The sequence below is a fragment of the Colius striatus genome, chromosome 11 (genome assembly GCF_028858725.1).
Source record: "Colius striatus isolate bColStr4 chromosome 11, bColStr4.1.hap1, whole genome shotgun sequence".
Lineage (NCBI taxonomy): Eukaryota > Metazoa > Chordata > Aves > Coliiformes > Coliidae > Colius > Colius striatus.
This window is the reverse complement of record NC_084769.1, coordinates 2,168,232-2,181,622: the sequence shown is the minus strand read 5'-3', so window position 1 is coordinate 2,181,622 and position 13,391 is coordinate 2,168,232. Positions and strand designations below refer to the sequence as shown.

Genomic DNA, 13,391 nt, shown 5'->3' with positions numbered 1-13,391 from the left:
AGGGATGGGATCAGGATAGCCAAGGCACAGCTGAAGCTGAACTTGGCCAGGGTTGCAAAAAAACAACAAGGCTTTCTTCAGGTACACAGGACAAAGCAGGGACATGAAGGAAACTGCATCCCACCAATGAGTAAAATGAGAGACATGGCTACAGCTGACACTGAGAAGGCACAGGTACTTAGCAATGTCTTTGCCTTGACCAGTGAGTGATCTAGTCTTGATGGACAATTCATTGAATCCAAAGGCAGGAACTAAGAGAATGAAATACTGCTCACTGTAAAAGAAGATCATATTCAAGACCACTTAAGGAACCTGAATGTGTGCAGATCCATAGGATCTAATGAGATGCATTCAAGGGTCCTGAGAGAACAGGCAGATTAAATTGTTAAGTCACTATCCATCATACTTGAAAAGTCATGGCACATCAGTGAAGTTCTCACTGACTGGAAAGGGAAGACATAATCCCTGTTTGTAAAAAGGGATAAAAGGAAGACTGGGGAACTATGGGCTGGTCTCAGTCTCATCTTTGTGCCTGGCAAGATAATGAAGCAGATCCTCCTGGTAACTATGCTATGGCACATAGAAAATAGATACATGACTGGTAACAGCCAACATGGCTTCACTAAGGGCAAAATATGCTTGACAAATTTCATTGCCTCCCATAAGAGGGTTACAGCAATGGTGGATAAGGGAAGAGAGACTGACACCATCTACCTAGACATGAGCAAAGCATTTGACAACCGTCCTACACAACATCCCTGTTTCTCAAACAGAGAGACATGGATTTGGCAGACGGACCACTCAGTGAATAAGGAATTGGCTGGATGGTCACACTCAAGGAGGTGTGGTCAGTGGTTTGTTGTCAATGTAGAGGTCAATGGTGAGCAGTGTCCCTCAGGGGTCTGTACTGCAACCAGCATTATTTAACAGTCCCAGACATGGACTCAGACTGGGCAATGACTGGACTGAGAGTAGCCTTGAGTGGAAGAACCTGGAGATGCTAGTGGATGAAAACCTGAATGAGTCAGTAATGTGCACTCAGCTCAGAAAACCAACTCAGTCCTGGGCTGCCTCACCAGCAGCATGGGCAGCAGGTCCAGGGAGGAGATTCTCCCCCTTGCTCTATTCTCATGAGACCCCACTGGGAGCACTGTTCTGCCCTGGGGCCCTGAACATAGAAAGGACATGAAGCAGTTGGAATCAGTCCAGAGGAGGCCACAAAGATGATCAGGGGGCTGCAGTATCTCTACTACAGAGAAAGGCTGAGAGAGTTGGGGTTGTTCACCCTGGATAAGAGAAGGTTCCAGGGAGACTTTAGGGCAGCCTTACAGTACCTAAAGGGGGCTGACAGGAAAGACAGGGAGACACTCTTTATCATGGAGTGTACTGATGAGGGAGAATGATTATAAATCAAGAGGGGGACATCTTAGGTAAGATTTTAGGAAGAAGCTCTTTGCTGTGAGGGTGCTGAATCAATGGACAGGCTGTCCAGAGAGGCTGTGGCTGCCTCATTCCTGGACATGTTCAATGACAGGTTGGATGGGGCAAGAAGCTACCTGGGCTAGTAGAAGGTGTCTCTAAATATGGCAGGGCATGGGGAATGAGATGAGCATTAAGATCTCTTCCAAATCAAATAATTCTCTGATTCTATAACGTGGTGATTATTTCTACACAAATATTCCTGAACTGTCAGGAAAAACTAAGCAGAGCCTGCCTGAGGCCCCCTGTACTCACATCACTTGCAATGTCTCTGGAAGCTTTGGCAGCTTTGATAGGAATGGCATCTGCCCGCATGTCGTAGCCCTTTTTCTTCTCTTCCTCCATCGCCAGCTTGTACAGTTTCTGAAACAGAAACAACCATTCCCCTCAAACAACCCTTCCTCACGGGCACAGATGGGTCCCAGCTCAGGGACACAACCCCACCTCCAACACCCACCTCACTGTAGTTCACTTTGTTCTGCTGGGCCAGCAAAATACCAGGTGTGTCTGGCATAATGTGAATGCTGGTCTTATCCTTCTCCCAGGCTGAGGTGTACGAGCGCTGAAAAGAGGAGCACAGCCTCCCGTGAGATCACACATGGCAACAAAGTCAAACACAAAACTAGGTGCTCCTTTCCTTCAGGTTGCAAGCAGAAGGAAATCTCACCTGGTTCATAATCTCAGAGTTGTGCTTTGCCAGAACCATGGGCATCGAGTCGGGAATGCTGGTGAATTTGATGGTGTCTGGGTGCTGACGATACTTCTTGTCGCTCAGGATGGTGCTCGCCCTCTTGTTCTTCTCATCGTCCAGGGAACCAATTGGGGACCAGCCAATGCCCCTCAGCCACAGCAGGTCTGACTTGTAGACATTCTGAAAGGATAGGCAAGGTCACAAAGCAGCTCAGCAACCTCCTCTCTCCATGCAACCACTCCTCCTACCATGCCAAGCTCTGCCTACCAAAACACCTTCCTCTGCATCAGTCCACCAGCCACCATGTAATAGACTCCTGTTAAGCTCACCTCTCCACATCCTGGCTCCTCATGCCTACAACTGCACAAGCAGGAGCTAGGACACTCACAAACCCTCTTTCTTCATGTTCTTAGTGTCCCCAGAAAGATCTGTCCCATGTTGCAATCTCCAGTTGGCAGAGGAGAATGTTGATAACTCATCAGCTAATGTTCTCCACACTATTCACCACCATGCAAACCTGGCTTGACTTTGTCTCATTTTGTTCCTCCAGAAGAAAATACTTGGCTCTTTTGCCCTTCCCCTGACATGGAGAACTCTTGCATCTGAAAAATGCTGAATGCAAGACAGGAGTCTGCTGTGACCAGAAAGCACAACCTCACACAAGATTCATCACCGTCTCTTCTCAATGCCAAACTCTCAGCCACACAGAACGGACACAACACAGTCTCACAGCATCAGCTGTACTTATGCTCCTCATCTGGAACTTCTCCAACAAATACATGGAACAAAAGACACTTGTTGATTTACATACAGCCATTAAAGACCAACTTACATCACTCTGAAGGTCGTACACTTTCCTGGCTTGTACCACATCGTTCTGGTCCGGCAGACAGGTCCACCGATGCAGAGGGTGCTTGTAATCAACGTCGCTCACCAGCTCCTGACATTTCTTAGCCAACACAATCCCCAGCATGTCCACTGGACTGCTGAAGTTGGTCTTGGACTTCTCAAAGGCTTTCTTGTACTCCCTGTCACTCTGGATCTTGGCCACATGCATCGACCACACCATCTTTGGATCGTCCTCGATGTTGCGGGCACCAATGTGGTGGCCGAGCTGCTTGCGGTAGCCTTCCTTGTATTTGTACTAGAGGAAAAAACATGAACCCTGAGTTGCAGCTCTGTTTTCTTTACATCCCTAGCAGTCCCTCTGTAACAAACTCCAGAAAACTTTGCATCTCAAACCACAGAGACTACAGAGTGAAAAGTGCTCAGCTCGTGAACTGCAGTGTAGAGCTACAAAAGGCTTCCTGTTACATTATCTGCCTGATATGCCACATGTTAAGAGTCACTACTCTGCAACTCAGATTCAAAAAAGCCCCCATATTATGTCAACAATAGGGAAGATCTGAAGGGAAAACAAATATCACCTATGTAAAATATCTGCTAGTGACCTTCAACACTGATACCCAATAAACTTCTACACAAGCTGTTCCAGAGATAAAACGTGAGAGGACACAGATACAGAACTGGAAGTTTAAACAGAGACACCAAACACACATCTCAGGAACACTTCTTCATAGAGTAATATATACCAAAGTAATAAAAAACTATTCACTTCTATATGGCCTTTACTTTTACAATGACATTTGGTTGGGATTTTCTTCCTAATGTCCAGCTCAACTGTGTATCTGGAACCTCAGGGGCAAGCACACTGGCAGTACTGAGGAGAGGACAACACCTCAAAACCCGTTCTGTTTCACTGGAAGATACTGCCACAGCACCAAGAGAGAGGCTGCTTTGGGTCATGTGCATTACCCAGCATCCTTAGTTACTCACTCCACGCCTACACGCTCCCCTGCAACTCCACACACAGAAGGGGCAAGGACAGCTACAGACACACCCACCACAACCACCATGGCAATACACAGGTGAATGGTAAGGACAGGTAAGAGCTGTGCCAAATCCATTGCAATGAGGCTGCAAACCCTGGGCTTCAACCACCAGCACCTGGCAACTGCCCAACAGCATGTGCTGCCTGAGGCTCCCCTGTACTCACATCACTTGCAATGTCTCTGGAAGCTTTGGCAGCCTTGATAGGAATGGCATCTGCCCGCATGTCGTAGCCCTTTTTCTTCTCTTCCTCCATCGCCAGCTTGTACAGTTTCTGAAACAGAAACAACCATTCCCCTCAAACAACCCTTCCTCACGGGCACAGATGGGTCCCAGCCCAGGGACACAACCCCACCTCCAACACCCACCTCACTGTAGTTCACTTTGTTCTGCTGGGCCAGCAAAATACCAGGTGTGTCTGGCATAATGTGAATGCTGGTCTTATCCTTCTCCCAGGCTGAGGTGTACGAGCGCTGAAAAGAGGAGCACAGCCTCCCATGAGATCACACATACACAGCAACAAAGACAAACACAAAGCTAGGTGCTCCTTTCCTTCAGGTTGCAAGCAGAAGGAAATCTCACCTGGTTCATAATCTCAGAGTTGTGCTTTGCCAGAACCATGGGCATCGAGTCGGGAATGCTGGTGAATTTGATGGTGTCTGGGTGCTGACGATACTTCTTGTCGCTCAGGAAGAGGCTCACTCTCTTGTTCTTCTCATCATCCAGGGAACCAATTGGGGACCAGCCAATGCCCCTCAGCCACAGCAGGTCTGACTTGTAGACATTCTGAAAGGACATTCAAGGTCACAAAGCAGCTCAGCAACCTCCTCTCTCCATGCAACCACTCCTCCTACCATGCCAAGCTCTGCCTACAAAAACACCTTCCTCTACATCAATCCACCAGCCACTGTGAAATAGACTCCCATTAAGCTCAGCTCTCCATATCCTGGTTCCTCATGCCTACAACTGCACAAGTAGGTGCTAAGCAACTCATAAACCCTCTTTCTCCACCTTCTTGGTCTCCCCAGAAATGTCTGCCCCATGTGGCAATTTCCAGCTGGCAGAGGCAGAGGAGGATGCTTACAAATCATCACCTATTGCTCTTCATACCATTCACCACCATACACACCTAGATTGACTTTGTCTCATTTTATTCCTCCAAGAGAAAATATTTGGCTCTGTTGCTTTTCCACTGCCTCACAGAACTCCAGACACCTCCAACAAGTCTCCAACTCAAAGGCACAAGGCAAGACAGAAGTCTTCTGTCACTATAAATTCTGACCCTATACAAACTTCTACCCTTTATTTTCCTGAGAAAATCTCAGCAACAAGAAACCTTGTTACACAGATCTCTTATGAACTGTAAAATGAAGTTAAAGAGATGTGGAGGATAAAGGTTGAAACTGAAAAATTCCAATGCATACAAACACTGGAGTAATTGTTTTCAACTGAAGGAGGTCAGATTTAGAATAGGTATTAGGATAAAATGTTTCACTTTGAGGCCGTGAGGCACTGGAAAGGTTGCCTGGAGAGACTGTGGATGTCCCATCCCTGGAAGAGTTCAAGGGCAAGCTGGACAAGATGTGGAGGAACAAGGTCTACAGAATAGTGTCCTTACCCATGGCAGGAGCTTGGAACAAGAGGAGCTTTAACGTTCCTTCCAATGCAAATGATTCTATCATTCTGTGATTCAGCAAGACAGGACGACAAAAACAGTCCCACAGAATCAACCTGGCCTTACACAATCTAGTTGGACCTCCTCCGACAAATACATAGATCACAACAGAGATGTCAGGTTCTGACACAGCCAGTAAGAGACAACTTACATCACTCTGAAGGTCGTACACTTTCCTGGCTTGTACCACATCGTTCTGGTCCGGCAGACAGGTCCACCGATGCAGAGGGTGCTTGTAATCAACGTCGCTCACCAGCTCCTGACATTTCTTGGCCAACACAATCCCCAGCATGTCCACTGGGCTGCTGAAGTTGGTCTTGGACTTCTCAAACGCTTTCTTGTACTCCCTGTCACTCTGGATCTTGGCCACATGCATCGACCACACCATCTTCGGATCGTCCTCGATGTTGCGGGCGCCGATGTGGTGGCCGAGCTGCTTGCGGTATCCCTCCTTATACTTGTACTGTGCAGGGGTAGAGAAACTCTGTGAGTTTCATGTTGGCTCTTCTCCCTCCTCACACTGTTCTGCAGCAGCCCCTGAGCAAGAGCGTTGCTAATGCAGCCTGGCAACAGCACCATGTCAAGAGGAGTCTAAGCACAGCAGGTCCCCCTCTGTCCTATGCTTCCATCCCACCCCTGCACTGGGCTACAGGCGGTACATGAAGGACCAGACAAACTGCAACCAAGCAAGCCTGGGAGCCAGGAGTGATGCTGGCCAGCAGTCAGGGTCTGAACACAGCCCAGCTCAGCAGCCACTGGGAAAGCCACTGCACTGCCTCAGCAAGTCACCTGGGCCTCCTTTTGCAGAGTTCTGACTGCACTCACCCACACAGTCCACAGCAACTGACACCCTCCACTGCACCAGGCTCTCCTGCACACTGCTCAGGAGTCCTCTCAGCCCAGTGTGTACACTCAGCTGCAGGCTTCAACCCCAGAGCTTTTGATGAGCTAAGGGGCTTGAGACACTTTGTGCTCACCTCTTAGTGAAATGTCAAGTAATGACTGGCCTACAGTGGTTGAACATACCTCCCATTCAAACAGAAACGATAAATATCCTGGCCATAACACAACACTTTGTTTGTGGTTTCTTTTCTGATGGTCTGCTCAGTTTTATAGCTGCAATATCAGGTGTGAGTCCACTGGCAGTACTGAGGAGAGGACAACACCTCAAAACCCATTCTGTTTCACTTGAAGATACTGCCACAGCACCAGGAGAGAGGCTGCTTTGGGTCATGTCCATTACCTAGCTTCCATAGTTACTCACTCCACACCTACACAAACCTGCAACTCCACAGACACAAGTGGCAAGGACACCTACAGGCACATCCTCCACAACCACCATGGTAATACACAAGTTGAATGGTAAGGACAGGTAAGAGCTGTGCCAAATGCATTGCAATGAGGCTGCAAACCCTGGGCTTCAACCACCAGCACCTGGCAACTGCCCAACAGCATGTGCTGCCTGAGGCTCCCCTGTACTCACATCACTTGCAATGTCTCTGGAAGCTTTGGCAGCCTTGATAGGAATGGCATCTGCCCGCATGTCGTAGCCCTTTTTCTTCTCTTCCTCCATCGCCAGCTTGTACAGTTTCTGAAACAGAAACAACCATTCCCCTCAAACAACCCTTCCTCACGGGCACAGATGGGTCCCAGCCCAGGGACACAACCCCACCTCCAACACCCACCTCACTGTAGTTCACTTTGTTCTGCTGGGCCAGCAAAATACCAGGTGTGTCTGGCATAATGTGAATGCTGGTCTTATCCTTCTCCCAGGCTGAGGTGTACGAGCGCTGAAAAGAGGAGCACAGCCTCCCATGAGATCACACATACACAGCAACAAAGACAAACACAAAGCTAGGTGCTCCTTTCCTTCAGGTTGCAAGCAGAAGGAAATCTCACCTGGTTCATAATCTCAGAGTTGTGCTTTGCCAGAACCATGGGCATCGAGTCGGGAATGCTGGTGAATTTGATGGTGTCTGGGTGCTGACGATACTTCTTGTCGCTCAGGATGGTGCTCACTCTCTTGTTCTTCTCATCATCCAGGGAACCAATTGGGGACCAGCCAATGCCCCTCAGCCACAGCAGGTCTGACTTGTAGACATTCTGAAAGGACATTCAAGGTCACAAAGCAGCTCAGCAACCTCCTCTCTCCATGCAACCACTCCTCCTACCATGCCAAGCTCTGCCTACCAAAACACCTTCCTCTACAACAATCCACCAGCCACCATGTAATAGACTCCTGTTAAGCTCAGCTCTCCATGTCCTGGCTCTTTGTGCCTATAACTGCACAAGCAGGTGCACACCAACTCACAAACTCTCACCCTCCCTCTTTTTGATCTCCCAGGACAGACTTTCACCATATGGCAATCTTGCTGCCTGCAAAATGCTCAAGGCAAGACAGGACTCTTCTGTGACCAGGTAGCACAACCTCATATAAGATGCATCCCTGCCTCCTCTCAACATCTACTCTCAGCAAGACAGTACAGACACAACACAGTCTCACAGCATCAGCTTGGACTTATGCTCCCTACATGGATCATCCACAGTAAAAATACAGAACACAAGAGAGACTGGTTCTGACACAGCCAGTAAGAGACAACTTACATCACTCTGAAGGTCGTACACTTTCCTGGCTTGTACCACATCGTTCTGGTCCGGCAGACAGGTCCACCGATGCAGAGGGTGCTTGTAATCAACGTCGCTCACCAGCTCCTGACATTTCTTGGCCAACACAATCCCCAGCATGTCCACTGGGCTGCTGAAGTTGGTCTTGGACTTCTCAAAGGCTTTCTTGTACTCCCTGTCACTCTGGATCTTGGCCACATGCATCGACCACACCATCTTTGGATCATCCTCGATGTTGCGGGCGCCGATGTGGTGGCCGAGCTGCTTGCGGTAGCCGGTTTTGTATTGGTACTAAGTGAATGCAGAAAGAACAATTATCACCTCTTTACAAGTTGCAATTTAAAGTTCTATTGTTTTAATACAATGGTTAATGCTTAGGTTTTCTACAGTATGTCCAGAAGAGATTAACTATTTTTTAGTTATCTACTATCTCGTTGGAAATTACTGTTCCTTAATTAAGTTACAGCATTAAGAATTACACAGCCCAAGGGGATGGTAGCAATGAAAACATTTAGAACTCTCTCCTCCTTTAAAAAAGAAAGAAGACATCATTATCCAAAGTGTGCACCAGCTCTATACTCCCCTATCATTTCACTCCATAAGACTTACTTCACTTGCTATGTCTCTGGATGCCTTTGCTGACTTGAGGGGTATAGCATCAGGAGGAAGATCATAGCCTTTCCTCTTCAGCTCTTCATATCCTAACTTGTAATGTTTCTGTTGGAGAAGGATTCAAAATAATTACTGCAAGTAAAGCTCTCTAGAGAGTTTTTCATTCCAACACCTTTCCTCCTCTGAAGCATAGGATTCCAAACACAGTTTCGTTCATCAAGGGGAATTCCACAGTTTACTTTAAATAATGTGTACTCTGCAATTGATGATATAAAATACCTAGAAATTACTCTTTGTATCTTTCCTGATTAACTCATTCCAGATGAAAATTTTATTGCACATGACATATTAATCTGAATGACTCACAGAGTCCTCTACAGAAGTGAATAATACAACTCTCTGATTCTCTACACCCAGTTTCAATCTTTGTGAGTTCTGATGAGAGAATTGCTTGCATTTCTTTACCTTTGCAGTTAGTCTATGTTTGGTCCACTATAATCAGGAATTTGATGTAAATGGCATAATCCTACATAACTCTGAAGAGGCAATTCCATATAAGCAGACATTTTAACAAGAATGACAGTCTTACCAAAAAGCACTGAAGACATATCCACACTGTTAATATGATCAGTAGGGACGAAAGAGAGAACTGCTAACTTGTATTGAATATTTTCTTGCTGTTTTTTATCCACTAGCAACTGAGTTTCCACTTTATATCTTAGCAGTTCCACTCAGGTCTGCCAATGTGTAACAGTTTTCACAGGGAAAGATCACACATGTACTTTCAGATGTTGGAACTGCAGAATTACTCTACTGCTTTTTAAACTAAAGGCAATTCCAAAGAAACATTGCAGAGTCACACTTACATCACTTGTGTTTAGTAAGTTGGATTTAGCCAGCAAAATTTCAGGAGTATCAGGCATGATGTGAATCTGAGTCTTGTCCTTGTCCCAGGCTTCTCTATACAGTATCTGAAAAGTGACACAAAGTACTTTGTCTAATAAAAGGCTCACATGCATAGCAGTAAGTTCAGTTTACTTTTTCTCCACAACAGGAAAACAAAGATGTACTATGCAAGCATGAGCAGTGGCAACAACATAAGATAGTAAAATCAACACGACTTCTTACTGAAGTAGCCCTCTTTTTCGTCTTTACATCCACAAAATGTCAAGGACATTATGATATGTCAAGCATTATGATAATATATTTACATACTACATAGTAAGGGTCTTATTTAAACTTGTCACTGCCTAAGTTATACAGCACAAGACTTTAACCTTCTGAACAAGGCACAGTACTTCTTGACAACTGAGTCAAGTTGCGGTGGGGCATTTGTCTGCAAACATCTAAGCACATGTTCTGATATGGAGATCTCTTCAGCAAATGTATACTAATGAATTCATTTATTAAATGGTGTATTCTGTCTCTAAAGGCAACTTACATCACTTCTGTTTTTGGCATTAGATTTTGCTAAAACGATATTCATGGCATCTGGGATACTCGTGAACTTAATAGTATCTGGGTGCTGTCGATACTTCTTCTCACTCAGTATTTCAGAAGCTTTCTTGTTCTTTTCAGACTCCAAAGATCCCAAAGGACTCCATCCAAGGCCTCTGAGCCACTGTAGATCTGACTTGTATGTATTCTGTTACAGAAAAAAAGACCATAAATGTAGTAGGTTACTTTCCTGCTCATTTATTAAACCATAATAAAAGACTAACTGGTGTTTTAGCTTCCATCTGATCTATACTGACATCAAAAGAGAGTTATTAAAGATACTTTTCAAGAAGCAGCAGATATCTTACAAAAAAGCAAAGCAATCCAAAGGAGGCTTACATCACTCTGCATATCATAGACCTTCTTTGCCTGGGTGACATCAACCTGGTCTGGCAGACAAGTCCAGCGGTGCAGTATCCGTTTGTAGTCTACATCACTAACCAGTTCCTGACACTTCTTAGCCAGAAGGAAGCCCAGCATATCTACTGGCATATTAAACTTGGTCTTCCACTTTTCAAAATCTTTCTTGTACTCCCTGTCACTCTGCATCTTCGCTACTTGCATAGACCACAGCATCTTCGGGTCATCCTGTAAGCTGCGGAATCCAATGTGATGACCCTGCTGCTTGCGGTAACCTTCTTTGTACTTGTACTGCAATTAGAAAGATTGCTTTATTGAAGTTATGGTAAGAAACAGGCAACAACAAAACACAGAAGCAAAATATCTATATATTCTCACAGTTCAATGTTTTGCATTACTGATGAAACGAGCAACTTGTTATGGCACCTCGTGTAAAGTTATAGCAGCCCCTTAATTAATGACTTGGGGTCAGGGAATGAACACTGGGAATTCTCTCCTTGGGAATGAGCAGACTCCCTGGAGAGGAAGAGCCCCTGGCTGTAAGAATGGTGCCCTGTGCCGTCTGATTTATATAGGCACACTGTTTACAACTCCCAAAACTTATACACTGAAATCTTTTGATGAATAAAATAACCAGCAATGAAAAATGCAGGTGCTTATACACAGGAAACATTTTCTGATGATTAATAACATCTCTTTGATAAATGCAGGAGTTGTTTCCAAACAACAGCAATACACATGGCACCACATGTATTTCAGGGTTGTAAAGAGTACAGGGTATCTCAGTACAGGCACTGGAGTCATCTAATTGGTCCAAATTTGCCACTGCTCTGAAAATGTAACATCCAAAAGGGCAGGCAACTCCTGGCTTTGTACAATGAGCCACTTTACAGATGGTTCGTGGTGTTTGGAATTGTCAAGATGCCAGAGCAACTCTTCTTGTTTACTGACGAGATCAGGACAGAGTTTTGTCAGCAATTTTGGTTTTTACTCCTAGCAGAGAGGTGTATCTCAGCCTAGTGTGATTCTGCAGGTTACCTAACAAGATAAAGTGTACATCACATTGGATTAGAAATGTTGCTTACATCACTTGCAATGTCCCTTGAAGCTTTGGCAGATTTCACTGAGATAGCTTCAGGTGTGAGGTCATAGCCTTTCTTTATCATTTCCTCCCAGCCAAGCTTGTATAGTTTCTAAGAGTGAAAACAGTATTCATTTAAAAAGTCTTAGTAACACACATATTACCTTGTAGTTAGATATGCTCATATGAGCCTTTAGTTATGAGAGACTGGTTGCTAGAACGGAAACTGATAAACAGGAAGCTGATAGTCCAGGAACACAAGTCTTCCAAGTCACAGACCAGTGACTAAAGAGTTTTCCCTTACTGCTGCAGTTTCCTGCTACAGCTTATCTTGAGGATTTGAAACAGATCTGGTGATTTGAAATATATACATCAGGGAAAACTGAAAAGTTTGCATGCAATGTTAATTAATAAGGCTGAAACACAGCTACATAATAGTCAATTCAGTTTCCACACAGTTGACTTTAAGTACTTGCAGGTCAAAGATTTGTCTCTGAGCAGCCACACAAAGCAAAACTGATACTGGCACAATTGTCACTCATATTTGAAAGCTGACAGAAAAGTTACAAGCACTGCATCTCTTTCTTTCCCCATATGTTACGGCAAAAATATACACAACAAACCTGTAATTTTATAGTAAGGAACTTTGAACATGATTGGTTTCTATGATAACAGAATATGGACTATGCACATGCAGATTTCAACAACAGAATTTGTATCTTCCACACATTATGATGTAATTCAGGCTCGCTCTTTGCCAGCCTGAAGGTGGTATTTATTGCTACTCTGAAAATATCGCTCACATAGGAATTCTTGGTTCTGTTATAAACCACCTATTTTTTATACAAAGTAATGACTTCTTTTTGGAGTGGGAGACAACTTTAAATTTGAAGAAAGTAGACATCTATTTAAAATTTAATAAGAAGTATTAAAAAGCTCTACCTGGCTGTAGTTTGTCTTGTTCTGTTTTGCCTGTAGGATATCTGGTGTATCTGGCATCACATGAACCTGAGTTTTATCCTTCTCCCAAGCTTGAGTATAAGCATGCTATTGAAAAAGTAACATCAGATGTGTTAATATAAATGACAAAGGATGACTTTCCATTTGCACACTTTGGATATGAATGGGTAAAAAGATAACAGTGCTGACTTGGATTTCTTTTACTATGTAATGACCTAATCCAGAATCAGCTGAATTAGGATCCAGTCTTGCTTCTAATGAAGTCCAGTTATCAAGAATTAAAGGGCCATAATTTCTACACAAGAATACAAGCAATAGAACAATAGGAAATTGCCTCAAGTTGTGCCAGGGCAGTTATGGATGTGAGGAGGAATGTCTTTGCTGCAAGGGCTGTCAGGCATTGGAAGGGGCTGCCCAGGGAGCTGCTGGAGCCACTGTCCCTGGAGGGGTTTCAGAGCCAGGTGGGTGTTGCACTGAGGGCAATGGGCTGGTGGGTGATGGGGCTGGGACAGAGGCTGCAC

General features: G+C 45.0%; 1 protein-coding gene across 1 annotated transcript in view; it reads right to left on the bottom strand.

Moving 5' to 3' along the window:
- Positions 1-13,391, bottom strand: part of NEB (nebulin) — a 138,406-nt gene that overhangs the window by 78,069 nt on the left and 46,946 nt on the right. Inside the window, exons 35-52 of the mRNA XM_062005209.1 lie at positions 12,853-12,957; positions 11,915-12,022; positions 10,809-11,120; positions 10,414-10,617; positions 9,839-9,943; positions 8,970-9,077; positions 8,340-8,651; positions 7,635-7,838; positions 7,421-7,525; positions 7,219-7,326; positions 5,887-6,198; positions 4,643-4,846; positions 4,429-4,533; positions 4,227-4,334; positions 3,003-3,314; positions 2,147-2,350; positions 1,937-2,041; positions 1,735-1,842 (exon numbers count right to left, since the gene is read on the bottom strand). Of these exons, the coding sequence (XP_061861193.1) occupies positions 1,735-1,842; positions 1,937-2,041; positions 2,147-2,350; positions 3,003-3,314; positions 4,227-4,334; positions 4,429-4,533; positions 4,643-4,846; positions 5,887-6,198; positions 7,219-7,326; positions 7,421-7,525; positions 7,635-7,838; positions 8,340-8,651; positions 8,970-9,077; positions 9,839-9,943; positions 10,414-10,617; positions 10,809-11,120; positions 11,915-12,022; positions 12,853-12,957 (3,129 nt within the window). The remainder of the gene's footprint in view (positions 1-1,734; positions 1,843-1,936; positions 2,042-2,146; positions 2,351-3,002; positions 3,315-4,226; positions 4,335-4,428; positions 4,534-4,642; positions 4,847-5,886; positions 6,199-7,218; positions 7,327-7,420; positions 7,526-7,634; positions 7,839-8,339; positions 8,652-8,969; positions 9,078-9,838; positions 9,944-10,413; positions 10,618-10,808; positions 11,121-11,914; positions 12,023-12,852; positions 12,958-13,391) is intronic.